Raw genomic sequence first — 26,809 nt, forward strand, 5'->3', positions numbered from 1 at the left:
TTCATTAAATAATGACATGGGGAAAAATGTTCTGAGGTACGTTATCTTTGAGGAAGAAGGTCTTCATTGGTCAAAACCATGCTATAAGAATATGTGCTCCTCTCCCACAAACATCCTGTAGAAATCTGTTTGAGAGTTGGGCAGTCTGAGTACAGCTTCACACTGTAACTAGTCCCGAGTGAAGTTTGTTGTAAATAACCCACTACCGTTGAAAAGGAACAATGATACACATAATTAGAACACCAGAAGAAAAAATTACGTTATTTCCCCCACATTAAGACTCTCTTTAGCAGAAAAAGAGATGTGTAATGGAGCCACCAAAATTTTTGATCACTTACCCAATGATATAAAATGTTTTACAAACAGAAAAGCTAAATTTTAAAACAAACTGAAAAGTTTCTCCTTGACAACTCCTTTTATTCCAGAGAATAATTCCTGTTCATGTAATATGTAAATGGTGGTGGGCAGGAATTGTTAATTCACACCTGCATTTAAAAAAGAGAAGAAGATGGCAAATGGTGTAATGTGTGTCTTGACTGCTATTTATTAAATAACTTGCCCTCAAACCTAACATTAATCATTATTTTGAAGTGAGCTGCATCGAAGGTCATATCCACAAGTCAAAACACGAAGTTTTACTTAGCTGATAATCTCGATGTTGCCTTCATTGTCTCCTTTGGAGCCGAGACAATGTCCGAAACTAAATGAAGTAAAGTAGCTGAAATTTTAAACGTTCGTATTCTGCAACATTTCACACATTATGTCGGCACAATTTTAACAAATGAAACAAATAACACATGTGCCTTCTGCAGCCCCATAAAACCACTGTTTTCATTTACACCCACTTCCCGTCAAGTCGCTACACAATGAAAATGAACGGAGATACTACACAAAGCAAAGTGTTTACATCTTTGTCAGAGGCAGTTGGTGGTAGATATTCATCAGAGTTAATAGAACTGAATTTACAAAATTTTGTGTTAAAATTTCAACATTATTTTAAATACATGTTATATGAAAAGTTAGGCATGAAATAACAGATTTTTTATGGATACAGTTTTTTATATAAGTTCTCCTTTATGTAAACAGAGATGCTGATATCCACTGGTATCGCAGGATTCATAATGTGCCACTGGCTTCATTACATTACATAGTTACTGGAATCAACAACCTATAAATTTGTATGTTTCGTCGTGTAATTGAAATTTAACGGAATTTTTTAGTAATAACGTGGAGAACCTCCCACTCTTCATTGTTTAGGGTTTGACAATACGAGTCATAGTTCCCACTGAAATGTAATGCAGTTAAATATTAGTTATATTAGAAGCATGTTGAGGTTAACTTCGAAGATGCAACAAATATACTAAAGAGACTACCTATACTTTCCTGTCCGTCCTTCTCTGGAGTAATGCTGCATGGTACGAAATACTTACAGATTGGATCGACTGAGGACATCTAAAAAGTTAAAAAAAGAGCAACTCTTTTTCTGTTATTTCGAAATAGAGGAAAGTCATGGATATGATAAGCGAGTTGAGGTGGCAATTATTAAAACAAAGGCATTTTTCGATGCCGCGAGGCCTATTCACGAAATTTCAATCACCAGCTTGCTGCTCCGAATGTGAAATTGTTTCGTTGACTCCCAGTTACGTAGGGAGAAACAAGCATTGCAATAAAATAATAGATACTTAAGCTCAGATGGAAAGATTCAATCGTTCATTTATCGGTCATGGTAGAGGAGAGCGAAAAGATCGAGAAAATGAAAGTAGCTTTGTGAACTACATAAGACCTGCGTTTCAACGGGCTTATAAACACTGATGCTCAGCCAAAACATTACGACCACTGCCCACTGCGGGCACGAGACGTGGTGGCAGATGTATGTAAGCGGACCACATGTGGGCTGCAAATGGGAAAATGAGATAAGCGACTTTGACAAAGGACTGATTATTATTACGCAGAGCCTGTGAACGAGTACGTCCAAATCCACGAAGCTAGTCAAATGTTCACGTGCTACTGTCGTGAGCATCGACGAGCCGGCCGGTGTGGCCGTGCGGTTCTAAGCGCTTCATTTTGGAACCGCGTGACCGCTACGGTCGCAGTTTCGAATCCTGCCTCGGCCATGGATGTGTGTGATGTCCTTAGGTTAGTTAGGTTTAAGTAGTTCTAAGTTCTAGGAGACTGATGACCACTGATGTTAAGTCCCATAGTGCTCAGAGCCATTTGAACCATTTGAGCATCGACGGAAAGCGGAAGAAGGACTGTGAAACTACCACTAGGCGCTGAATGGTTGGATGTCCACGACTCTTCACAGAACGTGGGGTTCGGAGGTCTGTCTGCCTGGTAACGTAGGATAGATGGTGATCGGTGGCATCTATGCCGAAAGAGCACAACCATGGTGCACGCACAAGTGTTTCAGAGCACACCGTTCTTCGTACGTTGTTGAACATGGAGCTCCGTAACAGACCACTCCTACGTGTTCATATCTTGACCTAACGACATCGTAAGTTACGATTTCAGTGGGCACGAGGAAGTCGGGATTCGACCGTCGATCAATGGAAATGTGTCGACTCTTCGGGCGATTCACCTACGAAACAATAGGTCGCCGGTCGTGCCTACAAACCGGGTCATCGAGGTAAACGCCAGCTCGACACGTGCAGCGCGTCGCGGCCGCAGGCTGGTGGGAGCTGTATTATGCTGTGGGAGACATTCTCTTGCACTTCATGGAACCTGCAGCAGTAATCGAAGACACGCTGACAGCTGCGAACCATCTACATCCTTTCGCGCTTGATCTCTTCCCCGACGGAGATGTCATCATTCAGCAGTATAATTGACCGTGTCGCGGAATCAGGACTGTGCCACAGTGGTTTGAAGAGCGTAACAGTGAAATCGTGTTGTTGTCCCGGCGACCAAATTCGCTTGATGTAAATCCTATACAACCCACATGTGTGGTTATCGGACGCGTCACCGTGTGCGCAAATCAGTGGCCCGCTATTTACGTGAATGACATGAAATGTGCGTAGACACCTATAAGCACATACTTGCACAAACCTACCACAGCACTGTGGTCATAACGGTTAGGCTCATCAGCTTAATGTTCAAATAACTTACGGGATGCAGCCGGGTGACGTCGTCGACAACCGCTGATATTTCGACAGGAGCACACCTGCCGTTTTCAAGGCAAAACGGCAGCAAATGAGCGGTGTGGAAAGAAATTTAAAATTTCGGTTTTCGGAGAAACTCTGTTTGTATGTCTTTGTGTGTGTGCCTTATCTTTCCGAACACAGGCCCGCGCGCAAACTGTAAATAATAGCGCCATCATAAACCAAAGATGACCGACGTCAAAATTTGTCGATAGCGAAATTAATAATCAATGGGTGAGGTAACATAAAATCTTTTCCTCTGTTTCATGACAAGGGAGACAGCAAGATTCCCTGCACAATTTAAACAAAAACCACCACCTCTATTTATAAGGTTACCTTCTAATTTAACTTGAAGAGGTTCCTTAATAAGGCCATTCCAATAGCTGGAAATTCATGCCAGAATCTACGTGTTGTTATGTCCATGGGGTGACTGGTGCCAACACAGTGTTCTACAATGACGGATTTGCTCAGATTTTGTCAGCGTGTTTGCCGCTTATGTTTAATGCTCCGTCTGACCAACATATGACATGCCGCAACTGCAAGGAACATGGAGACACCCGCCTTATGCAAACCAAGATTATCCATTGGGGAACCTAAAAGGACCCTAAGGTGGTGATCGAAAAACATACTTCACATATATTTCCTGTTCCAAATACTCATTGCGTGAGGTAAAAAGGCCGCAGACTTTGGTGCCACCTCGGTGTTATTATCGCTCAAAGCTGGTCATAGCGTTAGGCATGTGTAATCTGTCTGTTGCTATATCCATCCTGAAGAAAGTGGCTTCGAGAAGGGCTAATTCAGCTGATAAACTGTCAGGATCCGAGATGACATGAGCACTGTAAACCGAGGTAAGATGTGCCCTTCACGTTCAGCCGGATGGCGAGTCGGCCGCTGTCGCCAAGCGGTTCTAGGCGCTTCAGTCTGGAACCGCGCTGCTGCTACGGTCGCAGGTTCGAATCCTGCATCGGGAATGGATGTGTGTGATGTCATTAGGTTAGTTAGGTTTAAGTAGTTCTAAGTATAGGGGACTTATGACCTCAGATGATAGGTCCCATAGTGCTTAGAGTCATTTGAACCTTTTTTTTTTTAATGTTCTACTCACCGTCTCGTGGGTTTTCGGTAGGACCTCGATTGAGGCACTGTGAGTGGTACTGTGAGTTTTCCGTAAAGACATTACAATTCGCCACAGAGCAGCTGCGTACTGGCTGAAGAGGGGAAGACGTGACAAAACAAGAGAAATAACTGGACAAGACATAACCGACGGACGGAATTAAACAAGAGCATAATTGTTACATGGCAGACAGAATGGGACACAACTGATAAGGGAAAACGAGTCTATAAAACCATTGTGAAGCGCGGCCAGAGGAATGTTCTACTGCCGGCCTCTGTGGCCGAGCGGTTCTAGGCGCTTCAGTCCGGAACCACACGGCTGCTACAGTCGCAGGTTGGAATCCTGTCTCGGGCATGGATGTGTGTGATGTCCTTAGGTTAGTTAGGTTTAAGTAGTTCTAAGTCTAAGGGACTGATGACCTCAGAAGTTAAGTCGCATGGTGCTCAGAGCCATTTGAACCATTTGACGTTGAAGGTGGCATTTATTAATATCAACTTTGAACTTAATTATTTGAACCTCTTGTGAGTACAATATCAGAGTCATTCAAACGCATCCCCTCTAATCGACGTAAAAAATTCGCAGAGTTCTTAATGTTGTGCTCATACCGAGCTACTATAGGGCTATGAACTGCCCACCAAACGCGCAAGTGTGAATGAATAGAAGTGCAGTCGTGTGGATATAGGGGAACTTCCTCTCCCAAACTTTTCTGTGGATTCGTTTATTGATTGGTTAATGAAAAAAAAAAAAAAAAAAAAGGAAAAAGGGAAGAAACATGGTCAACATTAAATCGAGGCTGTAGCAGGGATCTGCTGAGCCCTAATGTTGAAGAGAATTTTACACTCCTTGGCGTAAGTGTGACCCGTGCTTCTGTTCCTAACATTGACGCGTATGCAGAGAGGCACGGCCGGTCGTGGGATTGTGTGACGGGGCCGTGCGCGGCCACTTAGCGAGCGACGTCAGCGGTCCCCTCCAGAAGTTACGATTCGCGGTACTGCCCCCTCCCGGCGACACTGCGGTGACCGCGGCGAGGCGACGGAGCGCCGACAGCTGTCTGCGCCCGCACAGTGCCACACCGACTCCCGGCCATGGCGAAGGTCCCGCTGCTGCTGCTCGCGGCTGCCGCCACCTGTTGGACGAGCGCCGCCGCCTTGGGCGCCACTCGCGTCGTCTGCTACTTGGACGGCGCAGCGCTCAGGCGACCAGGTGAGTTACGCGTCCCGTACACCATGTTGTTGTTGTTGTTGTTGTTGTTGTTGTTGTCGTCTTCAGTCCTGAGACTGGTTTGATGCAGCTCTCCATGCTACTCTATCCTGTGCAAGCTTCTTCATCTCCCAGTACCTACTGCAACCTACATCCGTCTGTATGTGTTAAGTGTATTCATCTCATGGTCTCCCTCTATGATTTTTATCCTCCACGATGCCCTACAATGCTAAATTTGTGATCCCTTGATACCTCAGAACATGTCCTACCAACCGGTCCCTTCTTCTTGTCAAGTTGTGCCGCAAACTCCTCCCCAATTCTATTCTTCAGCATTCTCCCCAATTGTAATTCCAGTTCTAATTCTTAAGCATTCTTCTGTAGCACCACATTTCGAAAGCTTCTATTCTCTTCTTGTCTAAACTATTTATCGTCCATGTTTCACTTCCATACATGGCTACTCTCCATGCAAATACTTTCAGAAACTACTTCCTGACACTTAAATATATACTCGATGTTAACAAATTTCTCTTCTTCAGAAACGCTTTCCTTGCCATTGCCAGCCTACATTTTATATCCTCTCTACTTCGACCATCATCAGTTATTTTGCTCCCCAAATAGCAAAACTCCTTTACTACTTTAAGTGTCTCATTTCCTAATCTAATTCCCTCAGCATCGCCCGATTTAATACGACTACATTCCATTATCCTCGTTTTGCTTTTGTTGATGTTCATCTTATATCCTCCTTTCAAGACACTGTCCATTCCGTTCAACTGCTCGTCCAAGTCCTTTGCTGTCTCTGACAGAGTTACAATGTCATCGGCGAACCTCAACGTTTTTATTTCTCCTCCATGGACTTTAATACCTACTCCGAATTTTTCTTTTGTTTCCTTTACTCTTTGCTCAATATACAGATTGAATAACATCGGGGAGAGGCTACAACCCTGTCTCACTGCCTTCCCAACCGCTGCTTCCCTTTCATGCCCCTCGACTCTCATAACTGCCATCTGGTTTCTGTACAAATTGTAAGTAGCCTTTCGCTCCCTGTATTTTACCCCTGCCAGCTTTAGAATTTGAAAGAGTATATTCCAGTCAACATTGTCAAAATCTTTCTCTGAGTCTACAAATGCTAGAAATGTAGCTTTGCCTTTCCTTAATCTATTTTCTAAGATAAGTCGCAGGGTCAGTATTGCCTCACGTGTTCCAACATTTCTGTGGAATCCAAACTGATCTTCGCCGAGGTCGGCTTCTACTAGTTTTTCCATTCATCTGTAAAGAATTCACCTTAGTATTTTGCAGCTGTGACTTATTAAACTGATAGTTCGGTACTTTTCACATCTGTCAACACCTACTTCCTTTGGGATTGGAATTATTATATTATTCTTGAAGTCTGAGGGTATTTCGCCTTTCTCGTACATCTTGCTCACCAGATGGTACAGTTTTGTCAGAACTGGCTCTCCAAAGGCCGTCAGTAGTTCTAATGGAATGTTGTCTACTCCCAGGGCCTTGTTTCGACTCAGGTCTTTCAGTGCTCTGTCAAACTCTTCACGCAATATCGTATCTCCCATTTCATCTTCATCTATATCCTCTTCCATTTCCATAATATTGTCCTCAAGTACATCGCCCTTGTATAGACCCTTTATATACTCCTTCCATCTTTCTGCTTTCCCTTCTTTGCTTCGAACTGGGTTTCCATCTGAGCTCTTGATATTCATACAAGTGGCTCTCTTTTCTCCAAAGGTCTCTTTAATTTTCCTGTAGGCAGAATCTATCTTAACCCTAGTGAGATAAGCCTCTACATCCTTACATTTGTCCTCTGGCCATCCCTGCTTAGTCATTTTGCACTTCCTGTCGATCTCAGTTTTGAGATGTTTGTATTCCTTTTTGCCTGCTTCATTTACTGCATTTTTATATTTTCTCCTTTCATCAATTAAATTCAATATTTCTTCTGTTACCCAAGGATTTCTACTAGCCCTCGTCTTTTTACCTACTTGATCCTCTGCTGCCTTCACTACTTCATCCCTCAAAGCTACCCATTCATCTTCTGCTGTATTTCTTTCCCCCATTCCTGTCAATTGTTCCCTTATGCTCTCCCTGATACTCTGTACAACTCACGATAAATGCTGCGATGTGGAAGGTGTCAACTGAACGAACACAGAAAACACATTTAAAGGAAAAAAGGGACCGAAAAAATATTTGTATGGTTACATATTGGGCATTTACACATTTGTAATGGGCCAGTGTTTCTGTTCACATATTCCTCTTCGGTATAAAAGTAGTTGTTAAAGAGGAACACCTTCAATCCACATCTGAATGGAATTCTACTATCTGCCAGAAATTTCCAAAGGTTTCTATACTTATATATGAAGATAGTGACTGGGCAAATACCAATTAGGAACATTACGTTTGTAGATTGTGGACAGTTGGGAATGTGGGTCTCACTGGAGGTGTGCAAGGGGTAAGTCCCTGCAGTCACGCTATTCATCCGTGTCCTCGGTGGCTCAGATGGAGCCGGCTCGCTAGCTCAGCGTGTTCGGTCAGACGGGTGCGTGCTCTCTGTAATAAAAAAACTGGGTCAAGGAATCAACGATCAACTTGAACGGATGTCTTTTGACGTCCACCCAGACCAAACGCAACGAACTATATCGAACAAAATGAAGAAGAAAAAGATGGATAGAGCGTCTGCCATGTGAGCAGGAGATCCCGGGTTCGAGTCACGGTCGGGGCACGCATTTTCAGCTGTCCCCTTCGAGGTGTATCACCAACACCTGTCAGCAGCTGAGGGTTTCAATTAATTATCATTTTTTCTATACTTGCGTACATCACTCTTTGATGCCCCTAAGGGTAACGAAGATCAGTATTCCTTCTAGTGTTGCGTTCGTGAATGTCTCTGTTACTCAAACTCAGATGGATCTGTTGTCCTATTTCTGACGCCTCTCTCCTGCTGTTGCAGTTTTACAAGTAATCTGAGAGTTATACAGTCTTCTGCGACTGTATAAAGTTTTACTTGAACCACACACACTTCGCCATACTTAAACCATCACCAGTGGTCACCTAACAGTTGTGGTTTAGTTTACAAATCAGTTTAACGAGATCACAAATAGTTCTCAGGTTTAAAATGACTTTTTCAGAACCCACGTTTTATGGCTCCTACATTATTTCCATGTGTTCTCGGGGAGGGGGGGGAGGGAGGGAGGGAGGGAGGGAGGGAGGGAGGGAGGGAGAGAGAGAGAGAGAGAGAGAGAGAGCGGGATACACAGAAACATTAAGCCAAATAGGGGACTGATGACCTCAGATGTTAAGTCCCATAGTGCTCAGAGCCATTTGAACCATCTGAATTTTGAGCACACTCGACATAAACATGCTGCCACAAAAGCAAAACAAATGACGACCACATTTCGCATGATCGAAGTAACGAAATAAAGTACGCATAACCATCGCAGCCGTGGCGTGACTGTCAAAGTATAAAAATATCCAAACCAGAAAATACTATGGCCAATCCATCGCAGTGTGTTAAAATTCGAGCACATGTGGATAAGAGAACACATGCAGAAAACGCTGTAGCCGCAGTTACAACTGACTGGTCTAAAACTATACATATCTTCATCGTGTGAAACCAATTATCAAATAATTTTTTAAATTATTTTTTGCCCTCTTGTTACCCATTGATTGTTCCAAGCGTGCAAGAGGTCTTCACTCACAAAAATAGGCATCCTTTCTCACAAGTCCTCACCAGTGGAAGGGAAGATAGTTTCAATCGACACGTTTGGAGCTGCAGGAAGTCTAGAACTACCAGATTGTCAAAACGAATGATAATCTAACATGGCTTCTTGCTTAATTTTTGAACTCGTTGAACAGTTCTTTCCACTATGCAGCACAATGCACCATCCACTGTTCTGTCAAAGATCTTCTAGAGAAATTCGCTCTGAGCATAAAAATGTGTAGCGAATGGTGACGCTTACAGTTGAACTTAGTGGTAACCACATAGAGTAAGATTACATAACCTACCTGTTGAGAAATAAAATACTGATCCATAATCAATTACATAATAATATCCTAAATGTTATTCTCATCACTCTCTCTCTCTTTTTATTTTCTTGTTTGCAGCCGTGCACAGCGATTTGCTATCGACACAAAGTATTAATGCTCATAGGAGAGTTGTATAATGAACAGCCCCGATGGACACACAACAGATTTGTACAGCGGTGACATATTCCCTGAACAGAATACAAGAGTAGACTTTATAGAATTGTTTAATCTTAGCACTTTCTTGCGAGTCTTAATGGCATTCTGAAAAAAGATCGAATACAGAAGTAACCTTCGGATAATTTTAACTGCCCGTGGTTTAACGAAAATGCCGTTGTGTAACACACGATCTATACGAAACGAGACAGAAGGCCATCGCGGGCTACCATCTTCGTCATATTCAATAATGAAATTATTCTCTACGTTTGGCATAAACTATTGGAAATATTATAAAAGATGCAAATCTAGGAGACTTCTGTATGTCGCCAACATCCGGGTGAAGGTCGCGTAAATGGAGCAGAAACACTGCAGATAAGCTGCTTATCGAACGTGACGCGTCTAAACAACCCAGAAACGACTATCGCATTTTGCTGAATCGACGAAACCCTATGACTATGATGCCTAACATACACGCTGAAACCTGAAAGGGTTGACATAGTATTCGCTTTCACATATACCGCACGTGTTAGAAATTTCTACTGACCTTGTCAGGGTTTAGTACCTGAGTGGGATGAGTGGCACACAGGAGACTGTTACCAAAGGTCCGAGGACACGGAATAGGATCTCAGGTCAGTGATTTGCTCGAAGGCTTTTTAAGTAACAGAACCCAGTATTTTATCCTGGACGGCGGGTCTTATTGAATACAAGAGTATAGTCAGGAGGTCGTCAGGGAAGTGCAATAAGAGCGCTTTTGTTCTCTATATAGGGCGAACGTTAATAAAACCGACAGACTGCAGGGACGAATTCCTGATAGGAAATGGAGGAAAAAGGTTCCTATGAACATGTGTCCGGAAATGCATCGTTGCCCGGCACATGGCGCTGACGAATGGAAGTTCCTCTGACCATGTGCCGTGTGTTCCTTGTTTGTCGCAGGCTGTGTGATTAACGCAGAGAACTGTAAGCACCAGAATGGTCCGGTATTAATGTCGTGAACAAGCCGAGATGGTCGCCAAGAATCCCTGCCCACACGTTGATGCTGAACTGATGCTGACGAGACGCCTCAACCATTCTCCGAGGCCTGTCTGTAGCCCATACATGACGATTATGCACATCGATGATGCTAGTTTCTGATAAAGGTTGCTTCGTCAGTTAAGAGGACTGATGATAGAAATCCCATAACTGTGATGATCTGGTGCAAAAACCATCGACAAAATTCTTCCCGTAGAGGATAATTCGCTACTAATGATTCTTGGAGTCGTTGTAGGTGAAAGAGAAGTAGCGGTTTTCATGCAGGATACACGTAATCGTTCTTTGACTTACACCATGTTGGCAGGGCCAGTTGCCTGGAGCATCTACTAGGGTTCGCCTCAATATCCTGCAGAATCCGGGCCTTCAAATCTGGTGTTCACACCGTCCGCCGTTTTCCTGCACGTTCATCTGTCTGAAAGGACCCATGATCAAACAAACGTTCCAAAAAGGGCCTGGAATGTTGTGTGGCGTAGTTGGTGTCTGTGAAGGTACTTGTTTTGGTATAGCCGTGCTGTGTCTCAACTGTTTCCATCTACTTGGCCGCACACAAACAATATCTCAGCTCGTTTCCGGCATGAATACTGAACCATTCTACTGCTTACAGTACGCTGCGTCACTAGCACAACCTGCAAAAAATGGTTCAAATGGCTCTGAGCACTATGGGACTTAACTTCTGAGGTCATCAGTCCCCTAGAACTTAGAACTACTTAAACCTAACTAACCTAAGGACATCACACACATGCATGCTCGAAGCAGGATTCGAACCTGCCACCGTAGCGGTCGCGCGGTTCCTGACTGTAGCGCCTAGAATCGCTCGGCCACTTCGGCCGGCCACAACCTACAACACAGGAGAAACATATGGCTCGTGGTCAGAGGAACTGTCATTCGTCAGCACTGTCTAGCGTGGCAACAACGCATCTCCAGACATATGTCCGTAGGACCTTTTCTCCTCCGTTTTCAGTGTGGAATCCGTCCCTGCAGTTTATCGGTTTTACGAGTATTTGTTACGGCGTTAAGTCAAGCGCCGGCACACCAGTCGGGAACTAGACGTCAGCCAATTGCAAGCTGACTGACCCGTTTCTAGGACGACAACGCAACAGCAGCGGTCTCTATGCGAAGAGGAATTAAGTGCCGCGCCCGACTGGTCGCAGAGATGCTTCAAGACTAGCGAGCTGAATAGAAGCGTCAACTGTATTACTTCACTTGTATTAGGAATTGAATATATTAAAGAAGCTTGTTTATTTTGCTTGTCATCCTTTGCTTGCGGCACATCTATGTAATTTTCAAAGTAATAAAACTCATTAATACGATCTGCTTCAATAGTTGTGTAGTGATAAGAGAAAGCAGGTTTCCTAGACACCTCACTTTTGACGACTAGGCAGGATTTAACATTATTAATGTTCACTTCACCCCGTATACATGAACGACCTGACGGATAGCGTGAGCAGCAATATGAGACTGTTTTCTGGCGGCGATGTAGTGTACCGGACACTGTCGTCTTTGAGAGACTGTAGGAGGATACAGGTGATTTGGACAGAATTTCTATTTGATATGATGAAATGCGGCTTGCTCTAAATGTGGAAAAATGTAAATTAATGTAGGTGATTAGGAAGAACAACCCTGTAATGGAATAAAGTGGTTACACATTCACATCGATTAAATGTCTAGACGTAAAGTTGCAAACTGACATGAAATGCAAGGAGCACATAAGTTCGGCTGTAGGGAAAATGAATTGTCCATTTAATTTTACTGGGAGAATTCTAGCAATGTATAGCTCATTTCTACGGTAAATAAGAACTCTTGTGAGGTCCATTCTCGAGTGCTGCTCAAGTGTTTGGGATGCACAACAGGTCGGATTAACGGAAGACATCGAAGCACTTCAGGGGCGTGCTGCTAGATTTGTTACGGGGATCAGCACACGAGATTACCGATATGCACGGTGAACTCAAACGGGAATCCCTGGAGGAGAAGACTTCCCTTTCGAAAAACGCCACTGAGAAGGTTTAAAGGTTCAGCATTTGCGACGGACTGTGAAACGATTCTAATGCTACCAGCACACATCTCGCTTAAGGACAGGGAAGAAAAGAGAAATCATTACTCGAGTGGAAGCATATGGGCAGTCGTTTCATCCCTTGCCCCATTTATCAGTGGAACAGGAAAGGGAATGCCTACCACTACAGGGCATCCATCCGCCATGCACCGTGTGGTGGCTGCGTAGTATGTATCTAGACGTAGATCGTTTGAGAAAGAAAACAGTCTCAATGGGAAAGAACAGATCACTGGAATGATTTTCACAGTCTTAAACGCTGCTCGGTCTAGGGCGCCTTGTCACAGTCCATGCGGCTCCCCACGTCGGAGGTTCGAGTCCTCCCTCGGGCATGGGTGTGTGTGTGTGTGTGTGTGTGTGTGTGTGTGTGTGTGTGTGTGTTGTCCATAGCGTAACTCAGTTTAAGTTAGATTAAGTAGTGTGTAGGCGTAGGGACCGATTACCTCAGCAGTTTGGTCCCACAAGTCCTTACCACAGATTTCCAGTTTTTACAGTCTTACAGTAACTATCCCACAGTTGGCAGCTAGTCGTTTACGCGAACCTCGGAAGCCGTAGATCAGAATGACAGGATGCAAATTATCATGCACAAGAAAATAAATCAGCTGAAACCCTCTTACATAAATCGTCTGCAGTTACCATCACGTCTGACCTCAATAGGTCCACTATGCAATAAAGAGGTTAGCAGAAAAGAATAAACCGTGGTGGCCTAAAGACCTTACAAGAACGTTTATGGATTCTGTGATTCACAAACGTAAATTTTTTTATTAATCTGTTTTGATATCTGCTCCTACAGTTGCACGAAAACGTTTAATTTTTTTTATTCCAGCATCAACCACATTCAGCGCGAGACGTCTGTAATCAACTGCGGCGATGGTGTCAGCCATTCGAGTATTCGAATCGTCGAGGCTACACACAATCAATTGGAAAACTTAATGTCTGAGAAAACTCTGAAGGAAAAGTCGAAGGATTTAGCGCCTAATGGACAACGTGACTTGGTGCTCAGCTTTGACATCCGACGTTCTCGATACGCTTGATCACAGATGCATCGCACACTCTTAGCTCAGTGTGGCGGTGAACCATCTTGTTTCAAAACAACTTTTGGTTAACAGCCGGTTATTGTGGTAAACCATATAGCAGATCCATATCATGATCACTTACAGATTTAACATTTATCTGAAGAAAGATGAACTGTTCAACAATACGCTCAAACATCAAGTAAAAGGAAGTGGACTGGTTGTGCCGCTGACGTTACATTTGTCTGTTCACTGAATCTAACTAATAAAAAGTGGAAAATGTAGCGTTGCTAGGAAATCACCATACTATTTCGACGTTCAAGAATGTCCACACCAAACTTCATTCGTTCTGGCTTCGCATCAGGTCCTGGCGGTTGCAGCAGTTGTAATCGGATGGAGTACAACTATGATTTTTACGGAGTACTCGTTGCATGATAGTCGTAGGAATTTGGAATTCCTGAGGGACCCTCCAAAGATACTTGTGTGGTGAACGCTGGAAAGTTGTCCATATACCATTTGTCTGGTTCAGTTTTCCGTCGTAGTCCAGAATGATGCTTCTTCACATTTTTACATGCTTTATGCATGAAACTGCTCTAGCACCAGCGATACGAGGACTGGGAGGTGGTTCGAACCCTTAACGTGGTAGGAAGTTTGATTTCATCTGAATGTCAAGTTTGATCGAAAGTAACCAACCCACAGACTGCTTAACGCCTGCCAGTGTGCTATATCCTTGGTTTCGCATGAAACATCTGGCCATTAAAATTGTATGGATGGCAAATAAAGACAATTTATCGACTCTGTGTGTACGTTATAGCAGCAGAGATACATGAATAAATTAGTAGGGGATTTTGAGGAATTCGGGTTGCAAAATTCAGTACTCGGATCTGCCTCCTCTGGCGGCAACAACGGCTCTGACCCGACCGGGCATCAAATCGAACTGAGCTGGCAGAACAGGTTTGTTTATATCATTAGATGCTGTTTCAACCCTACACCAGGGTTCATTAATCATAGTGACCGTCGAACGGTGGAGTGCCACTCTCTCGGCAATTCAGGACCAGATGTTTTAAGTGAGTAACAGAGCAGTACGATAGACAAACTCCTCAAGTCTCTTTGAGAGGATGCTCATTCTTACTACGCTTGGCGCAGTCATCGGCTAAGAAGTAATAAGGACTACTGAAAATGACTAATGCGTCGAAACAGGTTTAGCCAGTGAACAATATTTTTTGAGGGTTGACTGATAACCCGTGTAGCCAAGTTTAGAGCGTTCAATTATGCTCTAGGTCAGCAACTTCGAAAATCTGCTTTCCCAGTCCAAACTTGTGCTCCGTCTCTATCAGTATCTTCGTCGACGGAACGTTAAAACCTCATTTTCCATTCTTTTTTTATCTTTACATGACACTATACAGCGAATATACACTATCTGACGAAAAGTATCTGCCCACTGTTAGTGCTTCCGATGTTCCATTAGGCGCTAAATCCTTCGACTTTTCCTTCAGAGTTTTCCTTCAGAGTTTTCTCAAACATCAAGTTTTCCAATCGCTTGTGTGCAGCCTCGATGATCCGCTGGGGACACTTTCAGTGAGGTGTCTATGTCTGTGGAGCAATGACAGCCCATTTTTCATCAAGAGCCGAAGCTAAAGTAGATCGCGATGTTGGATGCTGTGGTCTGGAGCGAAGCAGACGTTCTAACTCATCCTACACGTGTTCCATTCCGCTGGGTTCAGTTCTGGACTCTGCGCAGGCGAGTTCATCTCAGAGATGTTATTACTCTACAAACCATTATCTCAAAGATGCTGCTTTATGACAGGCTGCACTGTCGTGCTGATGTAAACAGTCATCATCTCCGAACTGTTCCTCTGTTACATGCAATAGCCAGTGCTGTAAAGTGTGTTCATAGGCTATCCATCTGCCTTTAGTGTTTTCTTAAACGCAATAAGGAGACGACACCCTGGTCATGAAGAATACCTCCATACCGTAATAACATGTCCATTTACTGTCGGCACTACACGTGATAGCAGGTAATGCTCTCCAACCTTTCACCAAACGCAAAACCTCCCATTGCACTGCGTTACTCATCACTTCAAATCACTTGTCTCGAGTTGTCGACTCTCCAGTGGCGTCGCTCCTTACACCTCCTCAAGCGTCGTTTAGCATTTTCTGCAGGAATGTGTGACATACGAGGAGCCACTCGACCACTGTATCCCACTCTTTTTGACTCGCTACGCACCGTAAGCGTACTAGATGGACTGCTGCTAGCACTTTGGGACTCACGAGTCATTCCTTCCGATTATTTCATGCGATGTTCGGCGGTCCATGTCCATCAGTACATGAGGTCTGTCTGGTCCCGGTTTATGTGTGGTTGTTCCTTCGTGTTTCCACTTCACAACATCATGACAGTGGTTTAAACGCCACTATGCATTTTTTGTTTGGACAAGAAGAGAATAGAAGCTTTCGAAATGTGGTGCTACAGAAGAATGCTGAAGATTAGATGGGTAGATAACATAACTAATGGGGAGGTATTGAATATAATTGGGGAGAAGAGGAGTTTGTGGCACAACTTGACCAGAAGAAGGGACCGGTTGGTAGGAAATGTTCTGAGGCATCAAGGGATCACAAATTTAGCATTGGAGAGCAGCATGGAGGGTAAAAATCGTAGAGGGAGACCAAGAGATGAATACACTAAGCAGATTCAGAAGGATGTAGGTTGCAGTAAGTACTGGGAGATGAAGAAGCTTGCACAGGATAGAGTAGCATGGAGAGCTGCATGAAACCAGTCTCAGGACTGAAGACCACAACAACAAGAACAACAGCAATATGCATTTTTTTTACTCAGGTGACATCCATGTTCGAGGTCACTGAGCTCTGCTGACCGACCCATTCTGCTCTTACTGCTTCCCTGCTGATAACACAATATTCCCCGCTTCCTTCGTATTGTGGGATTCGCCTCTCCTAACACCTAGTGGTCGATTTCGCACTACATAGGAGTGTCTAGATACTTTCGGCCTCGCGGGGTAGCCGTGCGCGGTCTAGGCCTGCGTCAATATCTCGGTAGATGAAATACTTTTGAATCATGAAGACACATCAAGATACTTGACTCTTTGCGTCCTTTCGCTTACCGTAAAACTTATTTCGGTACCTTGAACGTTTTACGAAATATCTGGGGTGCCCACATTATGCAAGGCAGCATATGCGTTATTTATTGCATGCTCCAGTCACGCATGTAAGCGGACACATTTGGCCTTTTATTCTCAGTGGACATAATGTGGTTAGGTTAGGGAAAATTTCACACTATAAAAACTTAAGCTGCACTTAGAATTACGTGGAAAAAGTTTTACACGTAAATAAACCAGATTTCCATTACTATGGTAGCCCTGTCCCAAAACAAGACTAGTGGGAGCTGAAAATCACGGTCTATACATATTAGAAAAGTGTTCTTTTCTTTATATGTATAACTATATTGTCAAAAAATATCGTCGGATATCTTAAGCAGTAATAATGAAGAGCTTCCAGTATGTTTCATTTCTTACAGTTGGGCGTCATTTCGGCGGACTCCGTGCCTATCGAGTGAGTTGAGTAACTGCTTAGTATTACCGACTGATTAATAAATGCGGAGTCAAGTGACTTATCTGTGTCACTGGCAGGCGTGAGACCGTCTGGACTGATATAATGCGTACTCTGTTAGTGGCAGCGGCAAGAGAGAATGGAGAGAGTGAAACACACTGCGAAAAAATAATAGTCACTCCCACTGAATAACTCCAACGGGCCACTGAACTTAACGTCTCTGACCGACAGACGGAATGCCAACAACAGACTCATATTGTTTCATTCTACGACAAACAAGACCAGGGCGTTGGTTTTTATTCTGATGATCATCTCCTTAAAGTCGCCACCTCTTCTTCTCTCATAGGCCAAGGCGTAGTACTGGAGATAATACACTATCCACCACCAGGATTCGCACTAGCTATTCCGAAACACATACATGCTCACTCATACACAGACACCGCGGCGTCGTCTGCACCATCACGGCCACTCGCTAAGCGGGCGATATAATTTGTACTTGTCGGATAATTGAGTCGCGCATACGTAGAAACTCAGTGTGGCAAACACGATGCGACAGCTGTAAATTGACTTCTCCTCTCTTCGGCGATATATGTGATAGTCACCAGATGAAGCTGACAACGATTCTCACCGAATTCACTTGTATTCCTAAACGCACAGAAAATTTCGCATTCTCCTGTGGAAAACGCTGAAATAAAATCATAAATTTACTACAATGAACGATCTGTAATATGGACTAACTATAGTGAGTTAATTTAAGAACTTGTCGAGCAGATTATTAGCATAAAATTTGCCTCAAATACACGAGTAGGTACATTAAACTTACCAACGTTGTTTGGCACTTTACAGAACGAGATATAAAATATCAGACTCATTATCTTTCTTTTGATTCGTGAGAGTTCTTTTCTTTGTCGGGAGGGATACCAAAATTGGGAAGCATCTCGCTTTTCTTATTAGATATTTCATTTCTTTCGATATAATATTACTGGTAACATGGTGTAAGGGACATTTAAAAATGTGGTTTCAGTCGTCGCTACAGAAAAATTCGTCACTTTATTAAATTAATTCTATTCGTCCTGTTTTCATTTGCGTTTTAACCTGTAATGTCATTTCACGGACTGTGGCCTGAACCGGTAAGTTACAATGTATCATCTGCTGACTACCCAGTGAGTTCGGGGAAAGACGGAGGCAAAACAACACACATACAAACACCAAATAAAACACGTATGCAAATATTTCGTCTTGATAATGAAAATAAATTCTCGAAATGTTTAGTATGAAGCATGAAAAAAGACGTAAACAGTGTTTCATTATTTAAAACGTGAATGACATAGTTGCAGGCCTTCCAAAAACATTGATTATTATTAATGAAATTAAAAACTGGTATGTTTTAAATGAGCATCGTGTATACACATATGAAGGGCCCCTTTCATGAGCACAAACTGAAATGTTTGTTCGCCTGTAATAAATAATTTTCGTTGTTCTTTATGTCCTCGCACTATAGTCACAAAACAAATTCTGGTGAACACTTTGAGTTTCTCTTCTCGCTATCCATGGTTTCACCCACCATCGTTCCCATGTCTCTTTCTTTTCAAGCAATGCTCTCGCCAACAACATATGCTGTTGTACTGGCGGTTAACTGCTCGGCATCCATTACCAACCAAATACGACGAAAAATTTTACGGTAGTGTTATAGCTCCAGTGAAACAGCTTGGTCGTAGAGGTTTGACGAAAGTTTTGAGAAAGACTTTTTACAACGTAATACGGGCCTCAGGTTTCATGCATTTGTGTCGGCTAGCAATAAAACTACATTGCTCACGTCACACAAACGAGCGCTGAGGCCTGTATTTATCGTAAGCCACGTGTAATCGTAACATACGAAGTCAAGCAAGCCAACCGTCCACTGACAGCATACACTCGTTCAAGGTCTGTAAAACTGTACAGTAAACATAAACCACTGTGCGCCACCAACTCTTTGCAATCAATTATCACCACATCCTGGCGACACACCACACATAGGCAGTTGTTACGTAATGGCAGTTATAGTATTCATCCGATTACATTACCTGTTCAGCATTGAATGTTGCTTGCTTGCCACGATCAATTATGCACACATCGTGTGTCTGACGTACACAGAACATAGGCGAACTAACAGCAAATACATAACTCACAGATCTTTTTTGTCTCCATTTACTGGGTTTCGGGCACAGGCTGAAAGTAACATATAGCAACAAGTCTGTTCTCAACTCACGTCCCGGCCACCGAGCAACCGCCTATGCCCTCGTGGATACGTTCACTGCCTACAGCACACAGCGCGTGAACAAATAGAGACTTCCCAAACTAGAGAGACAAGGCACAATTGGCAGCGGCAAGGTAGAGGAAGTGGTGCCAACCTAGAAGGCTAAGTCGAAATAATGCCACTGTCGGCACACTAGAGACGTAAGTACACTACTGACCATTAAAATTGCTACACCAAGAAGAAATGCAGATGATAAAAAGGTATTCATTGGACAAATATATCATACTAGAACTGACATGTCATTACATTTTCATGCAATTTGGGTGCATAGATCCTGAGAAATCAGTATCCAGAACAACCACCTCTGGCCGTAATAACGGCCTTGATACGCCTGGGCATTGAGTCAAGCAGAGCTTGGATGGCGTGTACAGGTACAGCTGCCCATGCAGCTTCAACACGATACCAGAGTTCATCAAGAGTAGTGACTGGCGTATTGTGAAGAGCCAGTTTAAACGGCCACCATTGACCAGGCGTTTTCAATTGCTGAGAGATCTGGAGAATGTGCTGGCCAGGGCAGCAGTCGAATATTTTCTGTGTCCAGAAAGGCGAATCAGGACCTGCAACATGCGGTCGTGGATTATCCAGTTGAAATGTAGGGTTTCGCAGAGATCAAATGAAGGGTAGAGCCGCGGGTGGTAACACATCTGAAATGTAAAGTCCAATGTTCAAAGTGCCGTCAATGCGACCAAGAGGTGACCGAGACTTGTAACCAATGGCACCCCTTACCATCACGCCGGGTAATACGCCAGTATGGCGATGACGAATACACGCTTCCAATGTGCGTTGACCGCTATGTCGCCAAACACGGATACGACCATCATGATGCTGTAAACAGAACCTGGATTCATCCGAAAAAAATGACGTTTCGCCATTCGTGCATCCAGGTTCGTCGTTGAGTACAACATCGCAGGCGCTCCTGTCTGTGATGCAGCGTCGAGGGTAACCGCAGCCACGGTCTCCGAGCTGATGGTACATGCTGCTGCAAACGTCGTCGAACTGTTCGTGCAGATGGTTGTTGTCTTGCAAACGTCCCCATCTGCTTACTCACGGATCGAGACGTGGGTGCACGATCCGTTACAGCCATGCGGATAAGATGCCTGTCATCTCGACTGCTAGTGATACGAGGCCGTTGGGATCCAGTATTACCCTCCTGAACCCACCTATTCCATATTCTGCTAACAGTCATTGGATCTCGGCCAACGCGAGCAGCAATGTCGCGATACAATAAACCGCAATCGCGGTAGACTACGATCCGACCTTTATCAAAGTCGGAAACGTGATGGTACGCACTTCTCCTCCTTAAACGAGGCATCACAACAACGTTTCACCAGGCAACGCCGGTCGACTGCTGTTTGTGTATGAGAAATCGGTTGGTAACTTTCCTCATGTCGGCACGTTGTAGGTGACGCCACCGGCGCCAACCTTGTGTGAATGCTCTGAAAAGCTAATCATTTGCATATCACAGCATCTTCTTCCTGTCGGTTAAATTTCACGTATGTAGCACGTCATTTTCGTGGTGTAGCATTTTTAACGGCCAGTAGTGTATTTAAATGGCTGTATACACGAATTATGTTATTTTTGTTGTTCATCAACTGTAATGCCATGACATGTCCAACATCCTTGTTAAAGTGGTCAACAGATAAATAAAACTGCTGCTACTACTACTGCTATTGAGTCTGATGTATGTTGCAGAGCCACACCGTATGCTTGTGTCGGAGATCGAGCCCAGCCTGACCTACTGCACGCACCTCATCTACGGCTACGCCACCATCGACACGGACAGTTACAAGGCGGTGCCTCGGCACGAGGGCGAGGGCACCAACTACACCAGCGTGGTGGCGCTCAAGAGGCGCTTCCCTGCGCTCAACGTGCTGCTCTCCATCGGCGGAGGGAGCGCCGACTCTGGCCAGCGGGAGAAGTACCTGCACCTGGTGAGCGCTACATCTACATCTACATTTGTTCTCCGCAAGCCACCCAACGGTGTGTGGCGAAGGGCACTTAACGTGCCACTGTCATTAGCTCCGCTTCGTGTTCCAGTCACGTATGGTTCGCGGGAAGAACGACTGCCGGAAAGCCTCCGTGGGCGCTCGAATCTATCTAATTTTATATTCGTGATCTCCTCCGGAGGCATAAGTAGGGGGAAGAAATATATTCGATACCTCATCCAGAAACGCACCCTCTCGAAACCTGGACAGCAATCTACACCGCGATGCAGAGCGCCTCTCTTGCAGAGTCTGTCACTTGAGTTTGCTAAACATTTCCGTAACGCTATCACGCTTACCAAATAACCCTGTGACGAAACGCGCCGCTCTTCTTTGGATCTTCTCTATCTCCTCTGTCAACCCGACTTGGCACGGATCCCACACTGATGAGCAATACTCAAGTACATGTCGAACAAGTGTTTTGTAAGCCACCTCCTTTTTTGATGGACTACATTTTCTAAGGACTCTACCAATGCATCTCAACCTGGCACCCGCCTTACCAACAATTAATTTTATATGATCATTCCACTTCACTTTGGTCAACAACTGGAGCGGATTGAACTTACCTACAGCGGACGTCCGAATTGACCTGTGACTATGTTATGACTTGGCACGTAATGTCAAACATTCACAAAGAAGGGCTCGAGCAGACACAGACATCTATAGACCGATAACGTCGAAGTTGATCTGTTGTAGAATTTTGGAACCGGTTTTATGTTTGTCATTTCTGGAGGTCAATAATGTTCTTTGTAAGAATCCACATTGATTTCGATAACTACGATCATTTGAAACACAGCTCACTTTACTCGTCCACAAGCCCGGAATGCGTGTACACACACCAGTGCCCTGGTTGAAGCCATGTTTCTTGATTTCCAGGAACGAATTCGATAAAGTTTTGCATTTTCATTTTGTGTTTGGAGTGAAGAGTTCATGGGACACAGAACACTGCATACCATTCTTAGCAAATCTTCAGTCATAAAACTAACTTTGGGCATATTGCAAGAGCGTCGTCTAGAGCCATGAATATTGACCTATAATGTATATAAGGTCTTCGGAAATTCTCGTTACAAACTTCTACGACTTTTAGAAGGAAGTGAATGCATGATATTTCGAATAGAGATCCATGTCTGGAAATGTACTGTTTTCATTACACGACGCTTTCAGTTCAAGTGTTTAATTCATCCACTTCTGCTTGAGGAACTGAATTACGCATGAATCAGGACAATTATTAGGTAAAAATTCGAAAGAAAACAAAACGAAACATCCATTTATAACTTAAGCTCATTTATTTGTACTAACGCTTAAACATTACGTGTTTACGTTATTCCAAAACAAAAAAGAACACAGCATTCTAGATGGATAGAACAAAACTGATGTATTCCAACAGCGGCACGATGTGACGACCACCGACGTTGTTACAGATACTTTACCGATGAATCATGTTCTGGTATTCACTCGCCATCCCACCTGGTGTGTCTTCAGTTTCTAGTGCAGCGGCCAGAACTCGTGCCAACAGGTCTTCCTCTCTCTCAGCAAGGCAGGCGTTAAGTGACATGAGGCGACCGTCTGACGTGTTACATGTCATCCTATCTACCCTATTGCATACCAGGACAAGTAACTCTGATACATTTCCCTTTCCCTCAGAAGATGTGGCTTCGTTACACGCCTCAATTGAAACTGTCGGTTTTTGTACATGGATTCGTATTCAAAATATTATTACTCACTATCGTCTATTAGTCCTAGAATTTCGTAACGGGAATTTCCGAACCTCGTGCATAAATGGCCTCGTGGGTGTCGGAAGCTCGACGACGCTGTTCGTCCATCACTCTGATGTATAACCAGAAATCGCAACGTTATGAAACTGTATCGACACTCACGAAGGCCTGTAGGCTATCGGCACTTCATGCAGGGATTGTCAGTTGACACCCAACATATACAAATGCAACATATTGCACATAAATAGGCAGAAAGGCACTTTATTGTACACACATCAAAAAACAGTTTTGCATCATCCCGGTTCCCGGAACTCCTTAAAGTAGACGTTCTCTGTGGATATTGTATCACAGATACAGACCCTTTGACTGTTCAGAGAGACCCAAACATGTAAAACCCATGTATGACCAGCCCCTACTACACGGAGGGTGTCCGACAGTCCATCAGTTCCAGTCATTCCACCAGGAAGGAGGTACACGGCTCGTGTTGTCTGTCATTCAACCATGCCTAGACTGTCAACACCGCGGTTCCATCGCGTCCGCATTGTTGCTTTGTGCCAGGAAGGGCTCTCAAAAAGGGAGGTGTCCAGGCGTCTCAGAGTGAATCGAAGCGATGTTGTTGGGGCATGGAGGAGATACAGAGAGACAGGAACTGTCAATGATATGCCTCGCTCAGGCCGCCCAAGGTCTACTACTGCAGTTGATGACCGCTATCTTCGGATTATGGCTCGGAGGAATCCTGACAGTAACGCCACCATGTTGAATAATGCTTTCCGGCAGCCACAGGACGTCGTGTTACGACTCAAACTGTGCGCAATAGGCTGCATGATGCGCAACTTCACTCTTGACGTCCATAGCGAGGTCCATCTTTGCAGCCACGACACCATGTAGTACAGATGGGCCCAACAACATGACGATTGGATCGCTCATGATTAGCATCACATTCTCTTCACCGATGAGTGTCACATATGTCTTCAACCAGACGATCGTCGGAGACGTGTTTGGAGGCAACCCGGTCAGGCTGAACGCCTTAGACACACTGTCCAGCGAGTGCAGCAAGGTGGAGGTTCCCTGCTGTTTTGGAGTGGCATTAAGTGTGGCCGACGTACGCCGCTGGTAGTCATGGAAGACGCCATTACGATACGTGAAGGCCATCCTCTGACCGATAGTGCAACCATATCGGCAGCATACTGGCGAGGCATTCTTTTTCATGGATGACAATTCGCGCCCCCATCGTGCACATCTTGTAATTGACTTCCTTCAGAATAACTACATCGCTCGACTAAAGTGGCCAGCATGTTCTCCGACATGAACCCTATCGAACATGCCTGGAATAAATTGAAAAGTGTTGTTTCCGGGCGACGTGACCCACCAACCACTCTGAGGGATCTACGCCGAATCGCCGTTGAGGAGTGGGACAATCTGAACCAACAGTGCCTTGATGAACTAGTGGATAGTATGCCACGACGAATACAGGCATGCATCAATGCAAGAGGATGTGCTACTGGGTATTAGAGGTGCCGATATGTACAGCAATCTCGACCACCACTTCTGAAGGTCTCTCTGTATGGCGGTACAACATGCAATGTGTGGTTTTCATGAGCAATAAAAAGGGCTGAAATGATGTTTATGTTGATCTCTGTTCCAATTTTCTGTACATGTTCCGGAACTCTCGGAACCGAGGAGATGCAACACTTTTTTGTGTGTTTATTGTCAGACAACTGCTAAACTAGCACTGGAAGCAGTCACATCCATTAAATATGTAGGAGTATACGTGTAGAGCGCTTTAAGATCGAACTATCACAAGAAACTAATAGTGTATAAGACAGATACTAGAGAGATTCATCATGAGATTCCCCAGGAAGTGTACTTAACCTACGAAAGTGGTAGTTTACAACTGTCGATTAATACCTTAATATTGATCGTCAGTTTAGGATGTACACCGGATAGGATTGAGAGAAGAAACAGAGAAGTTTCTAAGAAGAGCAGATAGTTTTGTCACAGGTTGGTATAGTAAGGACGAAAGTGCCTCGCAGATGCTCATCCAGCTCCAGCAGCAGACGTTACAGGAGATGTCGTTTACTGTTCAAATTCCATGGGCGTACGTTCCTAAATGAGCCACCCAGTATATTGCTTCCACCTACGCTTATCTCAGGAAAGTACAATGAGAGCACGTTTTGAGAGATTAGACCTCACAAGGAGATTTATCAAAAATCGTTCTTCTCACGTATCAGTCGCGACTGCAAAATGGAACTTCGAAAGTGACACTGCTGCGTAATGTACTTCGCACCACACAACGTAACATGGCTTGTGGAGTCTGCATGAAGATGCGCAAGAAGATTAGAGGTTAACATATCATTGGCGAGGAAATCAATAGAGACGGAGATTTTCGGATTGGGAAACGACGAGGAAGGAAACTGGTCGTCTCCTTTTCAAAAGAAATCAATGACTATCTATATATGAAAGGCTAGACGTGGATTTTTGCCTCCTGAATGCGAGTCCAGTGTCTCGGTAACTGCACCAACTTACTCTGTCTACAAACAGAGAATACAGAATACTGACATTTCTTTTATTTTCTTTATCTAGATTAGCTTCAAAGTTCACAGCTCTGTTGTAAGTTGGTGGAGACAACAAATGAGAAATACTAATCGTATAATTCTCGTTACGGTGTATTTTCACGCGCACTGGATTTTTGTTGGTGCTTTGTGTCCGCCATTTTGTTTAAGTCGTAGGTAAGGCAGACGGGCAGATTAATAAGTTTAATATTTTGTGCAACTGACTGTGCCCGAGACTCGCTGACTTTAGGACGTTAGATTGTAAAGCATGCTCTATAAGTCCCGTAGACGTCATTAACTATTGGGAGACACGCAACGTTTGGAGGAATAATGTCAGTACTTCTAATATTGCGACTTATTAAAATGTGGATCAGTGTTTGTGGTCGAAAGACGAAACATACTTTTTATACTCTCTGGAAGAAAACAGTTCCAGAACCTGGTAATTTACGGGCTAGATCAGTATATTACCTGGAGAGTCATGACTTTAATCACCAGACTCGCTTCCCCAAATTACCACTGTTACTATAAGCCGTAAAAATCGAGCAACGTACATAAGACACCGGACTGTCATTGGAGACGACCCGGGTTCAGATCTGCATCCGGCCACTCACGATTTCTCTAGATCGCTAAGTGCAGATTCCTGGTTGGTGCCTCTGAAAAGGACATGGCCGATTTCCTTCCCCGATCCGAACTTGGGCTCTACCTCTAATGGCCTTGACACCGACGGGATATTAAGCTCTAATCTTCCTTCTTACATCTGCATCTACGTCAGTGCTCCACAAGCCACCTGACAGTGTGTGGTGGAGGGTACCTCTGGTACCGACAACAAGATAAAAGCGAAACAGGCTCTTCCGGCATGTGACTGTCAAGTCTTATGTAAGAACGGTAGATGCGTAGTCTTCTGTGTGACATTATACTGCCAGCCGTATTCTAAGCGCCGAGGCAGTTCACGAAAAAGTGTCATCACTTCGCTGCTGTAGTCGCTGC

The 26,809-nt window shown here is 44.2% G+C and overlaps 1 protein-coding gene across 2 annotated transcripts in view; it reads left to right on the plus strand.

Moving 5' to 3' along the window:
* Positions 1-26,809, plus strand: part of LOC124600337 (chitinase-like protein EN03) — a 198,815-nt gene that overhangs the window by 146,275 nt on the left and 25,731 nt on the right. Inside the window, exons 1-2 of one of the 2 annotated variants that reach the window (XM_047136155.1) lie at positions 5,289-5,448; positions 21,266-21,504. In XM_047136155.1, coding sequence (XP_046992111.1) covers positions 5,331-5,448; positions 21,266-21,504 — 357 coding nt within the window. In that variant the 5' untranslated portion in view covers positions 5,289-5,330. Of the gene's footprint in view, positions 1-5,288; positions 5,449-21,265; positions 21,505-26,809 lie in introns of those variants that run through there. The other variant, XM_047136153.1, reaches the window with a different exon arrangement.

The sequence above is a fragment of the Schistocerca americana genome, chromosome 1, assembly GCF_021461395.2.
Source record: "Schistocerca americana isolate TAMUIC-IGC-003095 chromosome 1, iqSchAmer2.1, whole genome shotgun sequence".
Taxonomy (NCBI): domain Eukaryota; kingdom Metazoa; phylum Arthropoda; class Insecta; order Orthoptera; family Acrididae; genus Schistocerca; species Schistocerca americana.